We start from the raw sequence: 23,240 nt of genomic DNA, 5'->3' as shown, positions 1-23,240 counted from the left end.
CGCCCCGCCAGCCTGATCTCCCTCAACTGCCCTCCCCTCCTGGCCTGATAACCCCTAACAGCCTCTGCCTCCACCCCGCCACAATGGCTTTGTCTGGAAGGATGTCTGGAAGGTCTCCCAGTCTAATTAGCATATTACCCTTTTATTAGTATAGTTGTTAGTACTCAGTGAATTAAGAGTGAGTGCTCCACACCAGGTCTCCCTGGAATGACCTGGTCAGCTCAGATTCCCATCTGATAGATGTTGTTGTAACCCATTGTTTCTAACTTAAAAAAAAAAAAAAAATTCTCAAACCCCTAAGAAACCTTTTTATATTTTTTCTTAATAATCCCACCATCAAATTTTAATACTACAAATATAACTGCATTTTATCATGCACTATATGTAAAATTCTGCTTTATACTTAAAAAAGAATAAGTGTAAACCCTACTTTTAAAAATTCAATTCAGGGTTAAGAATAAATTAAAAATCTTAAGTTAAAAGTTAAATTAGCCCTGACCGGTTTGGCTCAGTGGCTAGAGCGTCGGCCTGCGGACTCAAGGGTCCCGGGTTCGATTCCGGTCAGGGCTGTGTGCCTTGGTTGCGGGCAAATCCCCAGTGGGGGGTGTGCAGGAGGAAGCTGATTGATGTTTCTCTCTCATCGATGTTTCTAACTCTCTCCCTCTCCCTTCCTCTCTGTAAAAAAATCAATAAAATATATTTAAAAAAATAAATAAATAAAGCAAAAGTAGTATTTAAAAAAAGTTAAATTAAAAAACTACATTTAACTATATCTGCTTAATAACTTTTAATGTTATTTATTTACTTAAATTATAGTGTATGAAATTATGTATACCAATTAGCAGTTAATTTAAATGCTTAATAACCATAACTAAAACATTTTAAAAATCATTCAGAACTTTTTTTTTTTCAGCAAAAGTTAATTGAAAAAGTAATTTCTTAGAAATGATTAAGTGAATTTAACTTTTCCTTGATGAGAGAAAATAACTAGCTGGTAGTTTGATACTGTCAGTGCTTTCCCCTCTGGCACTTGATGTAATCAATGATGTGTTGAATAACTTTTTGAATTAGAAACTCTTTATTTAAATCTCACAGCCTGAGCTACACACAGTTCTCAGGATCAAAGATAAACATCACCAAGGCAGCCAATGGCAGTCCCCAGGCCACCTCTCAACATGACTTCACAGTCAATAGAAAGTTTCCCAATCACACGATCACAGCCATCTATCGCCATAGTTTTATAGCACTGATCTCATATATTTGCTATGTCTCCCATGTCTGTACTGCTCCTGTGGTGTCCAGACAACCATTGAGAGGAACTGAATACCAAGGAGTAAGGTTTTGTCAGGTAGGGTTCGGCCGTAGAGGACCACAAGCCATTATAATCTGTGAGGCTTTTTAATACTTTCCATTGTCACCCCTGTTGAGAATGTATACTGTAACTGAATGCATTTTTTGGAGTTATTGAATTTATAGGTACTAGGGGTGAAAAAAAGAGAGATAAAGATACTTTTAGTTACCATCTTGTACTCCTTTTTTTCCCGTTTCCAAATTGGACCTTGGCTTCCACTATTCTGTAGAAAAGACCCAAATACAAAGGGATGCAAAAGAAGTTCATTTTTAGCTTGTTTCATAGGACCCAGATTCTGAAAGTTTAGTTTTTATCTTACAAGTGAAAGGTGGGTGTACCTTCCTTATGTACTAGCAGGTGTACACATGGGTCACACTTTGGCAGCACCCTGGTTTTGGACTTGGTATGCTGCAGTGTGTTGATTATGAACCATTGTCCTGTGAATTCCTCGAGCATGATGTGTTCTGGTAACCTAATATCAGACCTCTAAGTGGCCAATCCAGCTTAATCCAGAAGGATTAAAGGGATGGATGCGTAGATAGAAAACTAGATAAACATACTGAGTGAATCTGTAGGTGGGCTGATAAATGTGGTGGACCCAGCAGGGCTCACAGCCACTCATAATGAAGGCCTTATTTCCTGGAGCATTTACTCCGACTTTGACCTGAGAGAGAAACAAACTTGTCTTTTTCAGCCATTGATATTTGGGGTTTTCTTTCTCAGAGATGAAACTTTCTCAGAGATGCAAATGGAAGAATTTGGGGAAGTATTTTGGGATGGGTAATCACTTGCTAGAGCAGTGGTTCTCAACCTTGGCTGTACATTAAAATCACCTGGGAATCTTTTAAAATCCTGATTTCTGGGCCTCATCCTCCGGAAATCTGTTTCTTTGTTACTAATGTTGTGGCCCCACCCCATAACAAACAGAATTTCTGGAGGATGAGGCCCAGAAATCAGGATTTTAAAAAGATTCCCAGGTGATTCTAATGTGCAGCCAAGGTTGAGAACCACTGCGCTAGAGTATACTCAAGGTGGCTATTAGGTGTGCCCTTCAGAAAATTGCCATTGGATAAAAGTGACAGACAGGGGTTCAGGAAGAACCGGGTTCCAATCTCAGCTCTGGTGGTGTGTGGCTCTGTGGTTTTCTTAACCTCCTTGGTCTCTGTTTTCTCATATCTAAAATAAAGGAACGGACAAGATCACCTCCAAGGTCATTTTCAGTTTTAAGATTTTTCAGTTTAAATGCTTCAGAAGCAGTGTCCGCCGTAGGTACTAACACATCAGCTCTTTTTCTTCACTTTCTTTTTCTTAAGTTTTGTTTATTTATTTAATTTGAAACCAGAAGAAGTTTGCAAACATAAAATGGACAGTTTGACCAACCTTTTGCAAACATTCTCCTGTAGGCCTTCCATGCCTCCGGGCCACATACAAAGAGGTGCCTATCAGTGGCTCTCCTCACCTTCAGTTCCTGTGCTACTGCTTGCCTTGGGCAAGTCCCCTCATCTCCTTGTGCTTCCCTTTTCCCATCTGTGACATGCCTGTCCTTGGGGGTTTGGCCAGGACTGGGACTGAGTCACTGCCTTGACTGTAGGTGAAGGAATAGGTAGAAAGCAGGTTGTTTTAACAATCTTCATTCTTTTCTTTTTCCTCTACTTGCCCTACTTGTCAGCTGAAATCTAATCCTGAACTAGAGCGTATCTGTCATAACCAATGTTTGAAGTTATGTTTACTCTAACTTGGCCAAAGGTTTCGAATGAGTTAACTAATTGGGAAATTATAGATACAACCTCCTTTACTCATTATTTCCATTCTTCCTTAATTACCCCTAAAATATTCCCATTATTGTTATTTTTTTCACTCTAATTGTGGATAAAATAGTAAATTGCTCATATTTGGTTTGAGAAAGAAGCAATTTATTGATCCAGGAAGGCAGGATGATCCATACCTTTTATTTTCAAAATTATTATTTTAAATCTGTCCTGTGAATGCATGGTTAAGAAATGTGAAAATCTGTGGGGGAATGATGGCATTATTTTGGAATAGGAGTTTTCAAAAACAAACCCATTGGTAGATAGGGTACTTTTAACCTAGAGGTAAAAATCCTTTGGTTTTATACAAGTTAATTTGAGACTGATTAAAGTTGCCATTAGGTGGATCACATTTAAATTCTTCTAATATTCCTGACCTCCTTCAGGTTTTGAAATACGAATATGTGTAGAGTTTGTGTTATATGAGAGACACATAATTAAGAATAGACTTTAAAATCGATCTTAAGAAGTGTTAAAAAGGGATAGCCATGGAAATAAGCTATGAATTTTTTTTATACAAAATAAAACTGGGGAATTTTGGAGTTACGGTTTTAAATATTTAGTCATAAGGCAGTTGTGGTGATCTATATTAAAAAGGTTCTTTGTTGAAGATGTTTTTCCATTAGTTGGAAGACGAGGTAGCCTGGGCTTTGCTGATGACTTTTTAAGAAGAAAGCCGCAGGACCCAGCCCTATGTGCAGTGCCGGCTTCCCAGGCTGCCTTGATGGAGTGTTGCTGAGCACAGGCTCCTCTCCAGGGCCCAGCGGTGGGGTTAAGTAGGTACCCGTGCTCTCGCGTCAGTTTCCTTTGCTTTAAGAGGTTAATGATGTCTGCAGGTGTGTTGGGATTAGCACTGTAAAGTTGTGTAAGGGGTTTTTTCTTTCTTTTGATCTTCAGAAGGGGATGAAAGATAGCCATTAAACTCAAGGGATTAGGTCCCCTTTCTTTAAGGATTTTAGGTGCCATAAATATTTCACTTCAGATGCAAGGTGAAGAATTGTATACATCTGGGGGGAAATGGGTATTTTATATTACCAGTTAGAAATTATTCAGTCTCCACTTACATGTTAAATGATCTTTGCAGAGACATTTTCTTCCAACCTAGAGTGTACTAAGATCTGAAAAAATGTGTGTGCTTATATCTTGGTAGTTATGCTAGTTTTTCCTCCACATACTTTTAAACCCTTTTATTTTTTATAAGTTAGCATCTTACCCACATGGCTTTTCCCCCTTTGGGTTCCCCCTCATTGTATATGATTCATTGGTGTACTCAAGAAACTCTTTAAAAAAGAATACACGGTTGGTGCAGTGTGCCTTCAGTTCTTTTTAAAGCCTTATATTTTGTCTTTTTCTTTAAATTAACATTATTTAGAAAAGGAAAGTGAGGTTAAAGTGTTGGCAGCAGCATTAGTTATGGTTATTACATTCTCAGAAAACTGCAGGGGAACCAGGAGAAAGTCCTAGGTAGGAAATTGTGGCTTCAGCCCCAACTGCTCTGCCACTCTCTCTGTCAGTTTCTTTCCAGAATGGAACCATGGGAAATTTTGTGTGTGTGTGTGTGTGTGTGTCCTTTGTGTGATTTCCGAGGATGGGTTGTTGGAACATGGAATTGCACTATTTTATAGATATCTAATTGTATTAGAATTAGGGTTGGGGGCTGAAAGGGTAGGGTTTGGGTAGGTGCCAGACCTAGAGTCAGCCTGTTAAAGGATTACTCCTTCCTCCCACCCCATCCTATCCTATATAATAAAAGCCTAATATGCAAATCAACCAAACGGGAACGAGCGGTCATTATGATGTGCACTGACCACCAGGGGGCAGACGCTCAACACAGGAGCTGCCCCTGATGGTCAGTGCACGCCCACAGGGGGAGTGTCACTCAGCCAGAAGCTGGGCTCATGCTGGTGAGTGCAGTGGCGGTGGTGGGAGCCTCTCTTGCTTCCATGGCAGCACTAAGGAGCAGCGAGCTGAGTGGTAAGGAGCAGTGAGCAGGTGGGCAGTAAGGAGCGAGGGGTCCCGGACTGCGAGAGGGTGCAGGTCGGGCTGAGGGACCCACCCACCTTCGAGTGCACGAATTTCATGCACTGGGCCTGTAGTATTATATATGGTCAGTCATTTAGAATAGAGGTAAAATACATCCAGTTGGCCCAATGGCTTAACTAAATCTATATAATCCTGCATTTTGTATTTTGTCCCTGAATTTGGGGACCTATATGGTTGTTGGTGCTAAAGTTCGTGATTATAGTTTCTATTATTTGCCATAACATATGTGACATATAAACATTCCTTTTCCAGTGTGCTCTGCCCTCTTTATTATATTCTTATTTTATTATAGAAAATTTGGTTGACAAAGCAGCAGGTTGCAGATAGTTACAGTATTCTACACATTAGTGATGTGCAGAAAGGGAAAAGTAAAATTGTATTAGTAGATAAGTTTTAGAGATGGGCTGAATAAAGTACCAAATGAATTAGTGGAATATAACTCATGGCAGGGGGTTAAAATTAAGGAATTAAGAGTCTCCTGCTTGATAACACCCTTGACCTTTCAGACTAGGGTCTGCTCAGTTACCATTTTAAGTTTCTGCTTCCGATGCTTCATATAGTGGTAGGAATGAGTCTCTGTGGAAAGCTTATCCAAACTTTGGTCCTAGAATATTACTCTAGAAGAAAGAGGCAAAATGAAACTGTGGAAGGTGCTTGGCAGCGAGCAAGAGAGGGGGCTCACAAACTCTTTGAAGGTCAATTAGCCAGAAAATGTGCTAAAGACGGGATGCTGTGCTGGATTACCGGCCCAAGAATTACCCCCAAGGTCCTCAAAGTGGTCCTGCTGCTTGAGCACAGAGAGACAATTATAGACCTTAAGGAGGTGCGACAAAAGCTTTAATTAAGGGACTTACTTACACCCCACTAAGTTTTGGAAATTAAATTCTTGTTTGTGCTTAACTGATGTTTCTTTTGTCTGGGCTTCCCATGTATTTCAACAGAAACACAGTTTTCCCCAAACCTGTTTCATGCTGGAAACTTTTCCTGGGATGTGTACTAGCAAAGCTGAGTTTAATCAATGAGGAACTAGAGGCTGTTTGCTGGGGAGCATTTGGGCTCAGGTTGAAATGGTATTTATGCATCTTGGTACCCCAGTATCCCAGGGACTCTATTTGGGCTTAAACACATGTAAAATAGAAAACAAATGTACTTTGTAGAATTTGAATTTTAGAATTCCCATTCCCAGGGGCAACATGATTTTCCTTGAATTGGCAACTTGATGTCTCTAGACACAACATTTGTTTGTTCATGACAGGGGTCCTCAAACTTTTTAAACAGGGGGCCAGTTCACTGTCCCTCAGACGGTTGGAGGGCCGGACTATAGTTTAAAAAAAAAACTATGAACAAATTCCTATGCACACTGCACATATCTTATTTTGAAGTAAAAAAACAAAACAGGAACAAATGCAATATTTGTATTTGCATGTGGCCCGCGGGCCCGTAGTTTGAGGACCCCTGGTAGCCCTTGGCCATTATCCACATTTAGATTCCATTCAGATGTGACTTCTCTTACTTCTGGAAAGACTCCGATTTAAGTTGCTAGAGCAGGTGATCGAATCAATGTGCCTGCATCTGAGCTCAACCACCTACCTGCCTGCTGAACTGGGGCCTAATCCCTGTCTTACAGGGTGTGTTCCCTTTGTTGGTTAGTGAAGCAGTTCTCTTGTCTGCCTTTCTTTGAAGCACTTCACTTCTTCCTGCAAAGTTTGGTTTGAACCATAAAGGTTTTTAAAGAGCACTAAGAAATGCTGGTGTTTTGGTAATTTTAAATTTTCTTTCCGTATTTCTGGTTCACATACAACATCAGTTAAGTGCTACATTTTTGGGGTCTCTCTGTACCCCTAACAAACTTGAAGGTGCTTTTGTGGGAATTTCAGTCTTGTCTAACTGAACAGAGTAATCACAAAGAAAATCATAAGAAGTGTTCCTATCCAATCTGACCTTGTTAGAAATGAAAAATGGCAAGAAAAGTTTAAATTGTCATCACAGGTTAATGTCTAGTGTTCTATAAAGTGGAGTTTCTACAGAAATCCCATTATTGGGCTCCATTTTCCCATGTAGGTGGGAAGAAGAGGATTAGCATTGGGCGAGAGGGCCCTTGGTGTCCACTCCATTTGAAGTGGCTCCTCTGTGGTGAAGGCGGCTGGCCCTGGCAGTCTGGGATGCTGCAGTGACTCAGTGGGCCCGGGGCTGGGCTGAGAGTTTGATGTTTGTCATTTAGAATATCCTCATACTTGGATATGTTTCAAATAATGCATAATATGAATTTCAGTTTTCTTTTCTTCGTAAAGAGGAAAATTAGTGGTACGAATACAGTATTTTTGTTTAACTGAATACCTAACTGGTTAATGAACTAAAGCAAAGTTTCTCATGCTTGCTAACTAACGAAGAATATAACTAAACTTTGCTAAAAAGTGCTGACTCAAAAAGTTGTTTTATGAAGTAAAAATTCTAAGTTCTTTTCTCTTAGGCTTTATTTTGCTAACACTGTCAGAACTAGCACATCTGGCTTAGATTCTGAAATAGCCTGGTTTTATGCTTTAGTTAAAATGAATCCAATCACATTGGAATTTGAAGATAGATAAAAGGGAGGATTTGGGTACAGTGAGGATTCTTAAACATTGCAGCGTTCTCTGGGAAGGTCTTGAACATTTCCTTTCTGAATGGCTTTAGGAATAGGCTGCTGTCCTTTTCAGCTAGCATAGGTCATGCAGACACAGTTCTGTACACAGGGTGCCGGGTGGTGGAGTAAACGCTTCTCAGCAGCCCTTCCCGTGACTCTTGGTTATACTACTTACCATCAGTAACTTTATCCAAACTGCACTTATTTGTCAACTTTTTTTTTTTATTTGGAGGGGGAATGGTATTGTCTTTTCAGTTAGACCTTCATTTTGATAGAAATAAAATATGCCATCTTTATCAGGATTAGCTACTCATGTCTTACTGAGGCTCTGCATTACCAATCCACTTTGGTTTCTGCCCCTCTCCCACGTGTGGGTTAGTAGCCAAATAATTATGACCTTCAGATGCAGCTCACTGGAATTCTTGCTTTAATAGACAGAGAAGCAGAATTGTTTAGTTTGGGGGGTAATATGAAAAACAGACCGCCTTATATTTCAACCAGGTTGCTTTGGGACTATTTAAGGATGATAATTAAGTTTTTTTCAGGCAGATAAACAAACATCCTTCTGTGCTGATCGGGAAATATGTGTCACCATCCTGTGTTTTTGTGGTACAGCTGGTACTGACCTGACAGTAGCTCCTCCCTCCCCCCATTTCTGAATTTCTTCATTATGTTGACCTTGGAGCCATGAGTGGAGACTCAGCAGTTTACTCTTTCATAAATAATGCACTCAGTCTGGAGTGGCAGCTGGAGGCTTGTGGCCCAGGTCTGCTGGGTATTTATAGTTTATGCCAGTAAACGTTTCGGTCGGATCAGCCGGGAGCTGTGGGCCCGCTCCTTTTTCAAGGTGGTGGTGAGAGAAATGAGTCGGCATTTTTAACTTCAGTGGGTGGAATGTTGATAAACTTCTCTGGCACTGGTCATTCAGGGAACTTGAAGTTGGCCTGTATGCTTGCTTGCTTGTTTTTAGCTGTTTAAACCTCAAGAACTATTGCTGGTTTGGTAAGACATAGCTGTGCACTGGCACCCAAGTAAAGGGAGAATTTTCTGTCTGCCCTGGAAAAAATCATAGGTCAACCCAGACTCATTTTACAGCAGAGGGTGGTTTTACAGTCGATGCTCCAAACTGCCTGGAAAGCTCCTTTTCTGACGGGAATATGGGTCGAGTTGTGGGACCGAGGTCCTTGTCTGCCAGTGATGTACAGCTTATGCTTCTCTATGTAGAAGAGAGTGTTGTTTTGAGTAGTAAATAAATTCAATGCAGACTTTTTATCCAGCAAGAATTACTTTGGAAAAACCCGTTTCAAAACAGGTTTTCCCATGCAAGGTTGTCAGTTTTATATTTCATTTTTCTCTTTGTCCTTTTAGGGCCAGTTCTGTGTCAGGGCACAGTTCACCTACGCCTTCACCTGACTGTGGCCCTTCAGCCTCCCTGTCTTCATCCTCCTGCCTGGACCCCGTGATAAAAAACACAGGCCCTGGCTTTTCTGTGTGCCCCAGCCTTTTCCTCAGGAGAGTCCCGTGGTGTAACATCAAATACTTCTTTTCCAGACTAGAAAGTGTAACAAGCACTCTCATTTCATAGCCAGTGGTTTAAAGAAGAATCGTTATTTTTAGTGAGCTTTTAGTGTTAAATGTTTATTGACATGTTTGCCGGGAGAAACATTGATTTTCCTCTCTCTCTGTCTTGCAGGCCCTGCTTTCTTTCCTGGGCGATGTGCTGAGGTCTTTGCCAGGGGTCAGAGCGTTGGCAAGCTGGGTGTCCTTCATCCTGATGTTATCACCAAATTTGAGCTGAACATGCCCTGCTCCGCTCTGGAAATCAACATCGAGCCCTTTCTGTGAAGATGGTCCCTGTGGTGTGGTTCTCTCCCTGAGTGTCCCTTTCTCCTCCCCTGGTGTCCTTTAGTCGTCCCCACCAGGAAGGTTGAATAAAGCGGAAAGCACTGTCTACTCTGTGGGTAGATACCACCCATTCTCCGCATCAGGCCACTCATGCAAACACCAACGTGGTGTTTGGGTAAAGCTTCACTGTTTGGTAAAAGCCCGGTGATGTCAGAGGAATGCTCGAGCAGAGGATGGGATCCGTTCTGGGAAACCAAGGCGTTCCTCAGACATGAGAGCGAGGCTCCATGGGCAGTGACTGCTGCTGCGGAGCAAGGCCCGTTCTCCCCAGCGATGGGACAGATGGTTGATTAGAACGCACCTTGAATGAGTGCGATGTAGCAGAGGGTGTTCAGTTTTCATTTTCTACATTTGACTTGTGTTCTTCCTTGGGGAACAATAACAGCATTTTTAGAAAACCTTTAGAAGCAGTGACGACTGTCTAGTAGTAGAACCTCTGAAATCACTTTAAAGTGAAACACAAATCTACAACACATATATATTCAAAATATGTGAGCGTGCGTAGGTATTTTTACTCTGATACTCAAGAGTTAGAGGACACGCAAAAAGCTCTGTCTGCTGGCAGAGTTAAAAAGGAAATGTTGATATTGTTGCACTGTGAACATTAGGAAACAGTGAAAACCATTATTGCCCTGGGCCATACATTTTACTATAATTACTATTCTAAAGTCAGGGTTTTAAATACTTAATTGAGCTCCTAGTTTCTGTCTTATTTTATAGGGAGGCATTAGATCTCTGAAGTTAAGCATCTGCCAGTTTGCCTTACCTCCCATTGCAGGATACTTTAAGAATCCTGCAGTAGGTACCCTCTATTGAAAAAAGCTGGGGCTAATGTTGGAGAAAGGTGCTCAATTACTGTTAATATGAAACACAATAAGATGTAAAACTTGAAAGTCAGGTGGAAATAGCCAAGAAAGATAGACTAGAATTATGTTTATGGCATTTTTGCTGAGGCTATTTCTAAGAAAAAACATAATCAATTACTACCTCGAGTGAGGACAGCAATGTCCAACTTAGCAAGACTTGTGAACACAGACTTCCACCTATTCCTTCCAGTTCTATTTGCAGATCCTTACAACATTTTAAAAATGAGATATGCTCATAAAAAATAATGCTTGTCAGCAGGTTTGTATCCAGCATACATAACGATTTCTTACAACTTAATAAACGACAACTCAATTTTTAAAAAGTGGACAAAAGATTTGAAAAGACGTTTCCCCCAAGAAGATAAAAGGAATAAACACATGAAAAGATGCTCATCAGGCAAATGCAAATAAAAAATCACAATACAAATTAAAATGACTAAAATTGGAAAAACTGATTGTACCAAGTGTTGGTGAGACTGGAGCTTGCATGCATTGCTGGTGGGAATGGAAAATTACATAGCCATTTTGGAAAATAGTTTGGCAATTTCATAAAACATGAAACCTACACTCATCTAGCCATTCTACTCCCTGGTTTACCCGTGTGGCCATTCAAAGATTTTCATGCACTGCTCACACAGTGCTATTCATTGTAGCCACAACCCAAATATTCATCAGCAGATGAATGGATAAACAAATTACAAATTATAGTATATAAAATACTTCTCAGCAAAAAAAAAAAAAAAAGATTGAACTGATACTTAAAACAACACGAATGAATTTCAAAGCATTGTGCTAAGTGAAAGAAGGCAGACACAAAAGAACAAAAGACTACATGTGGTTCCACTTGTATGAAGTTCTAGAAAGTTAAGGGAAGATGGGTTGGCAGGAGCTCATGAAAGGGGATTGACTGCAAAGGGTTAAGAGGAAACTTGGGTGATGGAAATATTCTATACCTTAATTCAGGTGGCCATTAAGATGTAGGTTATGTACCTCAGTAAAGCTGGGAGAAAAGTTAATGCATCTTGTATTTTAATAATTTTGTGCAACACCAGCAGATGCATGCCCAGGGTAAAAGGGCATGAATTTTAGAGTTGGCAGGGCTGCTCAAGATGACATTCTCCCCTCATTTCAGGTTCACTGTGGTGAAATCATGGTTCGTGGGTCATTGGATAGCCATTGCCTAAGTGGGTGGAGCCATTTGTTCTGTTAGCAGCCAGCCACCTGGGTATTTTTTGGATGGTCAGAAACTACCTGTAATAAAAAACCCACTGATACCTAATTGTATATCCCAGCATGAAAGGGGAAAGACCAATGCCATCCATCATGTGGATGTTTCTGCCCTCTGAAGCAGGAAACAGGAAGAAAAACAGTATCGGTCCCTCAAGAAGAAGAGCCTTCAGGTTAGAGTCAAGGCTCCCCAGCCAGATCATCTTACACTCCTCCCGTCCGGGTGAGGTCTGACCGGAGCCAGAGCAGTCTGTGGGCACTGCCGAGGGGCCTTTGTTGGAGGAGACGCACGCCTTCTTAGGAGGAAAATGTAATTGATGCTTTCTCTCGCTTACAGGTAACTTCTACTACAACCTGACATCCCTGCATGACTCTTTATAAAGTTTTTTTTTTCCTCCATGTGATCTTAATTCAACATTTTAATATTTTTAGTTTTTTAGTCACAGGAGGTAGTTAGAATAGGAATTCTCCCTGATTTATAGAACAATCGGCTGTTGGAGTGATTCATGGTGTGCCCAGAAGTTACATGGTTAACAAGTAGGACTGAGCTATTAAAAGTAACTTGGAATTCACTGATCATTCAGTTTTACTTATTAACATTACGTATCCAAAATGTTGAGATATTTTTAGGCTTTTTTAAAATATAAAAAATACTGGAAAACAAAACGTTAAAAATCTTAATGCCACTACTTTAAAAAATTGAACAAAGTAAGGCCGTCTGAAGCTAATGTACCCTTCCTCCCCAATGCCCTCAAGTAAGTTACCACTGCTAACAATTTAGCTTATATTTCTGACATTTTCCCTTGTTCGGACAGTCAGCCACACACATGCTCAGAGTGTGTGGGTCATGCTCTACTTACTGGTTTGCAACAAGTTTTGCTTTCCATTTTACATACTGTATCTCCTGATATTACATTTAATATATCCCATTTTTTCCAGCTCAATACCTACAGACCTACCTCATTCTTTGAAAGAAGGCAATATTCTGTGTTACAGATGCCATAATTTGTTCAGCTATTGATGGACATTATTGTTTCCAACTCTGCAGTTACAAACAGTACTCCAATGGACTTCGATATAGCTCCCCCTAAATAGCACTGGCTTAGGGACCCCACACACACAAAAAAATAGTCCTAAAGCTGCAAGACTACAAACATTCACATTTGCTGTCTGGTGGTCACATTCACAGACGCATGGGGTTACTTAGAGTTCAGCTATTGATGGACATTATTGTTTCCAACTCTGCAGTTACAAACAGTACTCCAATGGACTTCGATATAGCTCCCCCTAAATAGCACTGGCTTAGGGACCCCACACACACAAAAAAATAGTCCTAAAGCTGCAAGACTACAAACATTCACATTTGCTGTCTGGTGGTCACATTCACAGATGCATGGGGTTACTTAGTTCTTAGATGTGACTTTGGTGCTTGAGCAGTACATTATCCCAGGAGGTTAGATTCCTAGATGTGCTGGGGATGGCAGGTGACTACTCTTACCTTTTAAACTGCTGCTTGGCCCTCAGCAACCATGGCTCCTCGGGTTGGTACAGGCACTGCTCACAATCTCACTTCTCAATCTTTGCTTGTTTTCTAGAAACATCACTAACCCCAATGCTTGGGTATTAATTGGCTATTTTGTCCATTTTATAAAAAACAGACTGGTGGCCTTAAAAGGACACAACTGCCTTCAGCAAAATATGCCCTCTAAGTGACAAGCTTTTGACACACCAGATCTCTTCCAAGTTATGACTTATTATGTTAATAAGGAATTAGAATAACTTTATATTACTGGGGGGTAGGAGGGGAGAGGCTGCCATACATAATAAAATCAAAGCCACAGCTCACTGCTGTGACAGGCTGTGAGCAGCCCCGAGGCCCCAGACCGAAGTTGGGTTGGCAAGGGCAGTGCTGGCCACGAGCCACAGGGAGGGCAAAGCAGACCCACAATGATGCCAGTCTCCACGGCTGCCGGTGTAGTTTCAGGTATCTGCCTCTCCTTGGGCTTTCCGGTAAACAAAGGATGACTGCAAATACCGAAGTGAGACTGGGGGTTGAACAAATACCTCCAGCAAAAGATTTAATTGAATTATGTCTTGTTAAAGCCCTCTATGTTTACTTTTATGACCAATGAATGCTGTGTGACCAACGCTCAAGGCCTACACTCGTTTCTCATTCCTCATCCATAAGGTTTGGCCTTGATTATCTCTATTGAAGGAAATCAGAAACATGATGTGATCCTGCATTAGAAACACTGAAAAGTCCCCCCAGTGTCAGGAGGCACTTGCAAGAGAGAATCACTGTAGCATTCAAATGACATATGAAGCAAATCCATCCTTTAGGACAGAAAAGGTATGTGCCTGTTTGGTACTAAACCTTGTAGCAAAAGAAGTTTTCTACCTTCCACAAGTCACAACTTTTGGTCGTGAGGCATGAAAATATGCCTGTCCCCCAATAAGCAAGCACCTGTTTAGAGCCAGCAAGAAACCAGTTGGGCAGAACATTTAAACAAGGAGCACTTGGGGTTATCCTGAAGTGGACGAAGCCAGATGACCCAGATAGAATGGTGCCCCATAAGCAAGTGGTGCTGTAGGGAGGAGAGATGGTGTAGGTGAGCTAACAGAAAACAATGGGTGCGACACCTGTCCCTGGGAGGCCTTGGCCTGGGGCACAATGAACAATCAAGGATCAGCTAGATCTAACTTCCTCTTTGATGGTCAAGGTACTTAGGCATCTAGCTGATCCATGCACCTTATTCTGAAGGAATCTTTTCCTACTTTGCATACCCCATCTAGAAATCCAGATGAAATATATAAAGGAATGCTTTTCAAAACATTGGACATCAGCAATGAAGGTCAGTTATGGGGCGCGGCTATAGTGCTTTGGACAGGTTCAAGCCTCGGACTGATGAGAGGGCAGAGTCCTCTCGTGGCCACATGCAAGTCCCAGCTGGAGGGCAGGGCCCTCCCAGCACAAATATAGCCAACAGCTATAGCTGTAAGCTCGAACCTGTGGTCCGAACACGTGGCCCTACGTGCCCTGTGCTAGAGTTCAGGTGCATGTAGTTGAGTAGGGTTGAATCTCACGAGAATGCTGTAAACAACTTGATCACGCCCCTACTTTGCTCGTGGCATCTTTTATAAAATAAAGACACGGCTTGTGGGCGCTGGCGCTGTCTCCTCATCAGGGAGCAGCGTCCCACCAAGACCCAGCTTTCATTCTCTTGTCTGTCTTTTCTCAATCCTTTCACCCCCCTCCCCCCCTCAATCACCTTTGACCATAACAAGTGGCATCCGAACAGGCCTGAGTTCGGGGGAATTTAAAAAGTGGTCAGGTGAAAGGAGGCTCCAAGGCACGCGCAGAGAGTAAGCTTTAAAAAAAAAAGTAAGAAAATAAGAAAGTAAGCTTAAAAAGCAAAAGTAAGAAGGCCAAAAAACAAAAATAAGGTAGGGAGCCGAAGTGTGGTAATATTAGCTCAGTGTAAAACTTGGGAAATTCAGGATCCCAGGAAGGGGATCACTAAAAGTAAGGCTAAAAGCAGAAAGTAAGGCTAAAAGCAAAAGTAAGGAAGGGAGCCGAGGTTTGGTGATAGCTCGGTGTAAAACATGAGGCAGTGCTTAATTGAAGCATTTTTAAATTTCTTAAGGAGAGAATAAGTAAAAAATAGACAAGAGGTGAGGTAGAAAAGCATGAAAAGAAGTGGATCCCTAAAAATAAAAAAATAAATTAAAAAAGTGGTAGAAATAAGCAGTCAGAACAACCTTACGAATATTTATAGTGATACAAAGATATCCAGCACCCAACTATATATAATTCACAGTATCCGTTATCCAATAAAAAATTACTAGGCAAGCTCTGGCCAGGTAGCTCGGTTAGAGTGTTATTCCAATATGCCAAGATTACAGGTTCAATCCCCGGTCAGGGCACATACAAGAATCAACCAATGAATGTATAAATAAGTGGAACAACATATTGGTGTTTCTCTCAAATTAATAAATAAAAATATCTAGGCAAGCAAAGAATTTAGGAAATACAGGCCTTAATGAAGAAGGGGGAAAATATGAATAAAAAACTAAAAATGGCATAGGTGATAAAATTAATAGACAAGGATCTTATCTAATAAAAGTAATATGCAAATTAACCATCACTTCGCAATAAAGATGGTGGCGCCTACAGCCAATAAGGAGGGAATATGCAAATTGACACGACAAAGATGGCGGCGCCGGCCGGAGAGCGGGCGACCCAGGAAGCCAAGCCTGGCCGGAAAGCAGGAGAATAGGTGGGAAGGCTTGGCTTCCTGGGTCACCCCAGCGACCAAAGCAGGCTGGCAGGCAGAGTGGTTAGGGGAGATCAGGCAGGCAGGCAGGTGAACGGTTAGGAGCCAGCGTCCTGGATTGTGAGAGACAGGTTTAGGCCCGATCCCACAGGGGCAGTCAGACATCCCCCAAGGGGTCCCAGATTGGAGAGGGTGCAGGCCGGGCTGAGGGACACCCCCCCTCCCACTGGTGCACTGGGCCACTAGTATTGTTATAACTGTATTCCAGATGTTCAGGGAGCCAGAGGAAAGACTGAACAAGTTGAGACATGGAAGATGTATGTTTTGAATTCTTAGAAAACAAAACTATGATGCAAGAAATAAAAAAGAGAATAAACTGATAAAAATAATACTAATACCTATAAATAGCAGAATTAATTGATTTAATGAAAAAGTTGCATTAAACTGTTTTCCCCCCCACAACAAAGATAGCTTTCTAGCCAAATATTTATCAGCACCTAATCAAGACAGCTAAGCTGATCTGTGTTTAGTGTGTCCTGTGCCCAATTGGCTCCTCTCACAGCACCACCCACCTGGTTCCCATGTGACCAAGGGACCCTGCAGACTCGTTTAGACTCACAGATACAGGTAGGTGGCATGTCACCCTGCCCCGCCCACAACAATTCGAGGCTCACTTTGTCAAGAGGCGCTGACATTCTTTGAACACCTCCATTGGGGAAGAATCTGGCTTGTGCTCCAGCCAAGGGGACCCCGAAATCACAGCAACAGAGAGCAAGGCCAACAGATGTTCCAAGTATGCATGAAGAAGCCTTCTGGCCGGCGCTCCCAGCTCCTCCTTGCTCCCCTGTTTATTTTTGCATGCCATCTAGACAGGCGTGGAAAAGGAAAATGGATTTTGGGCTTCATAGAGCTCTCTTGTCTCATGTGGCTACAGTTTTTAGAATGTAGCATTCTAAAAACTATCCAGTACATAGAGTCTGCACTACAGGTGTGCCCCACTTTGAGAAAATAATGGGCGCAAGACGCAGCCACAGTCATTCATTAAAGAGCCTTATGTTTTCAGAAATGATGAATTGCATATGATTTTTAAACAGCAAATCCCTCGGTATACTTGATTCAAGTTAAAAAAAATCTGAACACAGGCAGCTTTTAGGAAAACATCTCTTCTCTAAAATGAGATAGACGTCTACATCCCTATTCGACTTGGTCCTGGCCAGCCTCTTACTTGAGAGCCAGGGCTTCAGTCACTATCATTAAAGGGACATGAAGCATTCACGGGTCCCTCAAAGAGCCTGGCTCATGGAAAAATATTTTTAAATGAAATTCCACAGGACTAGTGCAGGGAACTGAGCAAAGAGGAGGGAGGGAAGGCACCGGGCACATGGACTGAGTCCCTGGCTGCCGTCACCTCTGCTCAGAGCCAAGAGGACACGGGAATGAGGCTGTGTCTGAGGTTCAGAGCCAGCTGGAGGGAAGGTGCGCATGGCTCTGCACACTCCAGTGTGGAAAATGAAGGGAGCCTGAAAACACCGACAGAGGTCACCTCTGGAATGGCCCCACGTGGACGCAGGAAATGCACTGAAGGCCTTCTCAGGCTTCCTCCCTGTTTTTGTGACTTGGTTCTTGCTGACCCTGACACCACCGTTACTGCTACACAATCGCCAGCCAGGACTTGGTGGGATTCTCTGTTTGAGAGCTGGGTGGAAGGGTCTGAGGAAGGGTCTCTGACATGCTGAGCCTCCATGGGTGTCATCTTGTGCCTACTTCCCATCACATCTCTGTGCAAACCTCCCAGCTCAGGCACTCCTCCTGCAAGCCTCTCTTGAGTTGCTGCAGCCCTCAAACTGGAATTAACCCATGCCGTGCCAGGACTTGGTGGGATTCTCTGTTTGAGAGCTGGGTGGAAGGGTCTGAGGAAGGGTCTCTGACATGCTGAGCCTCCATGGGTGTCATCTTGTGCCTACTTCCCATCACATCTCTGTGCAAACCTCCCAGCTCAGGCACTCCTCCTGCAAGCCTCTCTTGAGTTGCTGCAGCCCCCAAACTGGAATTAACCCATGCTGTGCGGATTGAGAGGAGGGGCGGTTAATTCCAGTTTGGGGGCTTCAGTCTTAACACTTTGGATCTTGAATCATGATTCTGAGCCCATGTCTCTGCTCTCCTGAGCATACTCCACAGGGCAGTTGGGGTCTCATCCTGCCGCCTATGCCCAACGCACCCAGTCTATTCAGTATTAAATACTGTTCAAAGTACAAATAGGATTCTAGCCTTAGCCTTGCAAATAAGGGTGTCAGCTTTCTGTACCATTTCAAATAGCAAATGTGTGATGTTTGAAGGCAGAACAACATCATTATAAAAATGTGAAATAGGATCATGTCCATTTGGTTCAGCAAATAGTGTACTCTGTGAAAACCCTTTAGTTAACTAGCAACACCTATAACATTTACCTTTCAACGCAGTGACATTTATGTGCAAATATGGCATAAGGGTGCTCTTTAGTATCAAGGAGTTTAGAGGGTATGTCAGCGCGCAAACACACCACTTCCTGCCGATCACATCTGTGACCTCTGAGACACGCCACCAACACTTGCCTGTGATTGAATTATGATAATTACCTAGCCTGCTGTATATCTTTGTCCCCTCTCTCTAACTTAGGTCCAATGAACCCTGAGAAAAAAAGTTTAGGGGGGAAAAAATCTAAGGAAGCGGAAACTGTTTTTTAAAGCACTTATTAAGTCATGATCAAATAAAAGATGATTTTATTTTTTAAAGGATACATTTACATATCGATACATAAGCAAGACATCAGAAACTTCCAAAATAGAAAGCAGAGCCAGAACCATCACAGGCTTCGGTGACACTTGGGAGTCATCGGTCACCTATTTGGGAGAGAAAATCCCGCATTTCAATGAGACCACCTGGCATGCTGTAGAGTGAGTTCAACCTCTCTCATTAGGGGTTTTAGTTCAGGAGTCTCTTTTACATATCGATACATAAGCAAGACATCAGAAACTTCCAAAATAGAAAGCAGAGCCAGAACCATCACAGGCTTCGGTGACACTTGGGAGTCATCGGTCACCTATTTGGGAGAGAAAATCCCGCATTTCAATGAGACCACCTGGCATGCTGTAGAGTGAGTTCAACCTCTCTCATTAGGGGTTTCAGTTCAGGAGTCTATGTCTCCCTCTTCCGTGTATTCTGTTATGGTATAGGTTTGAGCGAAACTGGCATGAAAGGACCACTATTTAGAGTGATGGTTACAGAATGGATGGTTACAGAGTGGTGGTGGGTGGGGAGCAGGTAGGAAAAGGGGATATTTTCCCACCTGGCTCCTGAGGCCAACAATCCTGAGGGCTTTGGGGTCACAGGTTCCAAATGCAGGGTTGGCCACACCCCAGATCTTCAGCTTCTATTGGATACATCACTGTGAGCTAGATTTTAAAGTTCCTTTTTATTTTGATGGTAGTTGTATTTTTCAAATTTCTACATCCTATTGAATTTTCTGAATTGCTTTCTTTTTTAAAAATATCATTTTTAAAGTTCTCAATCTTCAAGATTCCAGATCAAGAGGGACTTTGGACCAAGACTGAGGGCAAACCAGCAGGGGGCAGTCTTTCCCCAGAGAGAAAATCTCAATGCCTTAACATAGATCAAGGCAAACTCTGATGGGCATGTGTGGGTGTGAGACTTTAGTGGTGTGAGCAATGGATGGAGAGGGCTAGCAAAGCAGGAGCTCAAAAACTCAGCGTGGCCTCATCCATACATACTCTTGACTCTCCAGGAGCTGTGATAAGACACTTGAAAAAGTGACTAACTATGCCCAACCCCTGGGCCATTCTTTAATGTGCTGTGGCTCAATCCAAACTGTGCACACACAGCCTTAAATACATCAGTATAGCTCATGGGCCTTCGTACTGTTGGAACTTAACACAGAAGAGACAGGCAGTAAAAATTTTACACGCACATGAATGAATTGCCAACGCCACTGCTGTGACAACAAATGATACAAGGGGCAAAGGCTGATCCTTTTGTCAGATGGCCTCAGAAAGATCAACTGAAATCAGTTTGCATAATTATCCAGTTGGGTTTTTTGAGGGCAGAGGGTGGTGGAGTTACAGGGAAGTGCCTCATCCATTGCACTGGGAGTGCCTGTCAGCGGGACTCTCCCCAGTACTGTCCCCCCAATCATGGTGCAGCTCTAATCAACTTGATGTAAAAATAGAATAGTCAGTCTAATGGCAGCCATTTTCATTCTGCCTTCTAACTATGAAAAATATGAGAAGAACTAGAGGCCCGGCGCACAAAAATTCGTGCACTGGCGGGGGGTGGGAGGGTGAGGGGGTGGAGAGGTGTCCCTCAGCCGGACCTATGCCCTCTCACAGTCTGGGACCCCTCGGGAGATAACCACCTGCTGGCTTAAGCTAGCTCCCTGGGTGGCGGTGACCCGGGGGCAGGCCCTGCTGGGTGCTGCCTGCGGGCAGCACTTTCCTGCTCTCGGATTGCCATGGGGTCCCGGCTGGCGGCGGGGCTTAGCAGGGCTTAGCCAGCACTTGTGGGTCCCGGCTGGGGGCAGGGCCGCACATGGGGCCCGGATGGCGGCTCGCACTGTCCCACCCTGCCTGCAGTATGCAAATTAGCCGCCATCTTTGCTGGCGGTTTATTTGCATATCGCGCTGATTAGCCAATGGGAGGCGTAGCGAAGGTGCGGTCAATTACCATGTTTGTCTATTATTAGATAGGATTTGAAGGAATAGTCAGAATAGTCAAACGGCAGCCATTTTCATTCTGACTTCTAACTATGAAAAATGTGAGAATTTGAATAGTCAGAATAGTCAAATGGCAGCCATTTTTATTCTACTTTCTAACTATGAAAAATGTGAGAAGAATCTGAAGGAAAAACAGGATGTTTTACTAAAAATTATTCTCAGGACACTGGAGCAGCAAGTCAAATACAGAAGGCCATTCTAGCAACGAGGCCAGGGGACCTATTGGGGAGAGGGATGAAGGAGGTTTCTGTTTTCATGCTGGATTCGGAGGTGAGGAGCCTAACTTTCCACAGGCTCATTGTCCCCACAGAGTGAGCACAGCGAAGCTTGTTGGGATCCTAAGTCACTGCTTCCATGGCCCAGGCACTGGAGCGCAAAACAAACTTTGTTAACTACAGGTATACTCATTTTTGAGAAAATTGTGGCTACTTGTTCCTTACTCCTAACAAATGGAGAGGACCCTGTGAGAGAGCCTGTGGTGCTTGCGTAATGGTCACCTTCCTGGTCTCCTGAGGACACACCCTCGGTGTGAAGGCTGTTGTGTTTGGTTGGCTTGTTTTCCCAAAAGAGGCTGATGTTATTCTTGCATTAATTACCCTTAAAATTGCCAAGAGATAAGAGGTGGGAAGATGGAAAGGGGGGCCCTGATTCTATTTAGTAGATGAGAAATACAGACTCTCAGAAAGTAACAGAAATGGAGGAGTCGTGTCAGGATGAGGCAATGTCCTGAGGGTGAGTCCCTCGTGTCAGGCTCCTGGGAGGAGTATGTTCTCTGTCCCTCCACTGGTCCACCTTTACATGTTGATGAAAGTTTGTAAGAAGCAAAAAAATCTGCAGATGGCCAGAGTGCACATCCCAAGTCACTCTGAAGCAGGAGAGAGCAGGATACTCGGAGAAGCCCAGCTGTGCCTGCTTTAATGAAGGTTAAGCCCTCCTGCCTGGAGCAGTGGGAGCAGCCAGCTGCTTCCTTGGGTCAGGAGTGCAGTGATGGCACCTGGAATCCCGAAAAATGTACAAACAAGGAGGAGCAGATCCCTGTCTCAATATTCACGCCTACAAAGATGGGGACGCGTGAGGGGAGCAGGCCCTTGCCTAAAACCTCACAGCTCTGTGCCCGCCCTTCAGGGCATCACAGTGAGGTCTGCAGCGCTCTTACCACCCAAGCGGGCAGCCCGATTTGATCATACTGACAAGAAAGTCACCCTAAGGAATGCCCTTCCACAGGGTACCTCTCGGACCAAAGATCCCAGTTGGGAAGTGAGACTCGCTGCTGGGCCGGGTCATAACTGGGAAGAACGCTCCACCTCCAGTCGCCAGACCTACCATCTCTCCAGAGCCCAGTGGGGCCTGTGGTTGTTCCTAAATCACCCACTATTCCTGCCAGCCCCTGACTTGGTCTAGAGTCCCAGCTAGCAGACAGGGCGGGGACCTTCAAAGAACCCGACAGTGGGTTTAGCCTGGCGTGACCCTTCCAGACTAGAGGCTCCCACGAGACAACTTCCCTTTCACACAGCACCGGCATTTATTATGGGTATCAGCAAAACAGACATATGACTTAAAGGGTTTTTTTCAAAATAAAATGTGTTGTCAAGACTTGTCCACCCAACAGCTTTCCTACGACTTGGCTCTTGTCCAAAGGGCTAATCTCCAAGTGCCTGAGGCTCAGAGCAATCCCAGAAACCTGTGCAGCATGGGCACAACGGTGGTGGCACAGATGCCAACCGACGTGTAGGTGACAAACTTGTAAGGCACTTCGATCTCCAGCCTCCGCCGGGCCTCCTTGTTCCTGGTGACCACCTTGAACCAGGAGTATAAGACTTGCAGCGAGAGATTCTGTACAACTTGACGAACCAGGAGGATCAACACAAACCCCACCATAAATTTGGTCAGACCCAGAACCAACATGCCAGCGGTGAGCGGGGGGATGTGCTGGATGACAGGCAGAGCCTCCGTGGGCTCGGCCATGAGCTGGAAAAAATGGTTGATCCAGAACCCGATGGTCACCCCAGCCCCGGCGGCCATGATGGTGGTGGTGTCCGCCCTGGTGGGGCTGTAGTACTCAGACACGGGGTAATTGTAACACAATAAGAACGGCACCACGATGGCACACACGGGGAAGAGGGGGCTGGCCGAGTCCAGGCGGTCGATGAGGGTCCAGGCGGGGTAGGTGAGGACGATGAGGACCGCGGTGATCAGGATGCCGCCCAGCACATCCTGCGGGGGAGAGAAAAGCCAGTGAGTGCTTCCCTGTGTGCGGGCAAACTTTTGAGTCAAATATGGTTGACATACTTAAAATGCACAATTTTTACATAGTTTTATTTTTTAATACGTTTGAAAAATGGAAAGTGGTAAAAATTGTAGGAAAGATACAATAATC

At 43.5% G+C, this 23,240-nt stretch overlaps 2 protein-coding genes across 2 annotated transcripts in view; one reads left to right on the top strand and one right to left on the bottom strand.

The window, feature by feature from the left end:
* FARSB (phenylalanyl-tRNA synthetase, beta subunit) overlaps window positions 1-9,796 on the top strand; it is a 51,710-nt gene extending 41,914 nt beyond the window's left edge. Inside the window, exon 17 of the mRNA XM_005883488.2 lies at window positions 9,519-9,796. Within this exon, the coding sequence (XP_005883550.1) occupies window positions 9,519-9,670 (152 nt within the window). The 3' untranslated portion in view covers window positions 9,671-9,796. The remainder of the gene's footprint in view (window positions 1-9,518) is intronic.
* Window positions 9,797-20,985: 11,189 nt separating this feature from the next.
* Window positions 20,986-23,240, bottom strand: part of SGPP2 (sphingosine-1-phosphate phosphatase 2) — a 62,924-nt gene continuing 60,669 nt past the window's right edge. The window contains exon 5 of the mRNA XM_014531138.1: window positions 20,986-23,077. Coding sequence (XP_014386624.1) covers window positions 22,526-23,077 — 552 coding nt within the window. The 3' untranslated portion in view covers window positions 20,986-22,525. The remainder of the gene's footprint in view (window positions 23,078-23,240) is intronic.

This window comes from Myotis brandtii, unplaced genomic scaffold, assembly GCF_000412655.1.
Source record: "Myotis brandtii unplaced genomic scaffold, ASM41265v1 scaffold79, whole genome shotgun sequence".
Taxonomy (NCBI): Eukaryota; Metazoa; Chordata; class Mammalia; order Chiroptera; family Vespertilionidae; genus Myotis; species Myotis brandtii.
Note: the sequence above shows the minus strand (reverse complement) of the source record. Positions and strands in the feature narration are given on the sequence as shown.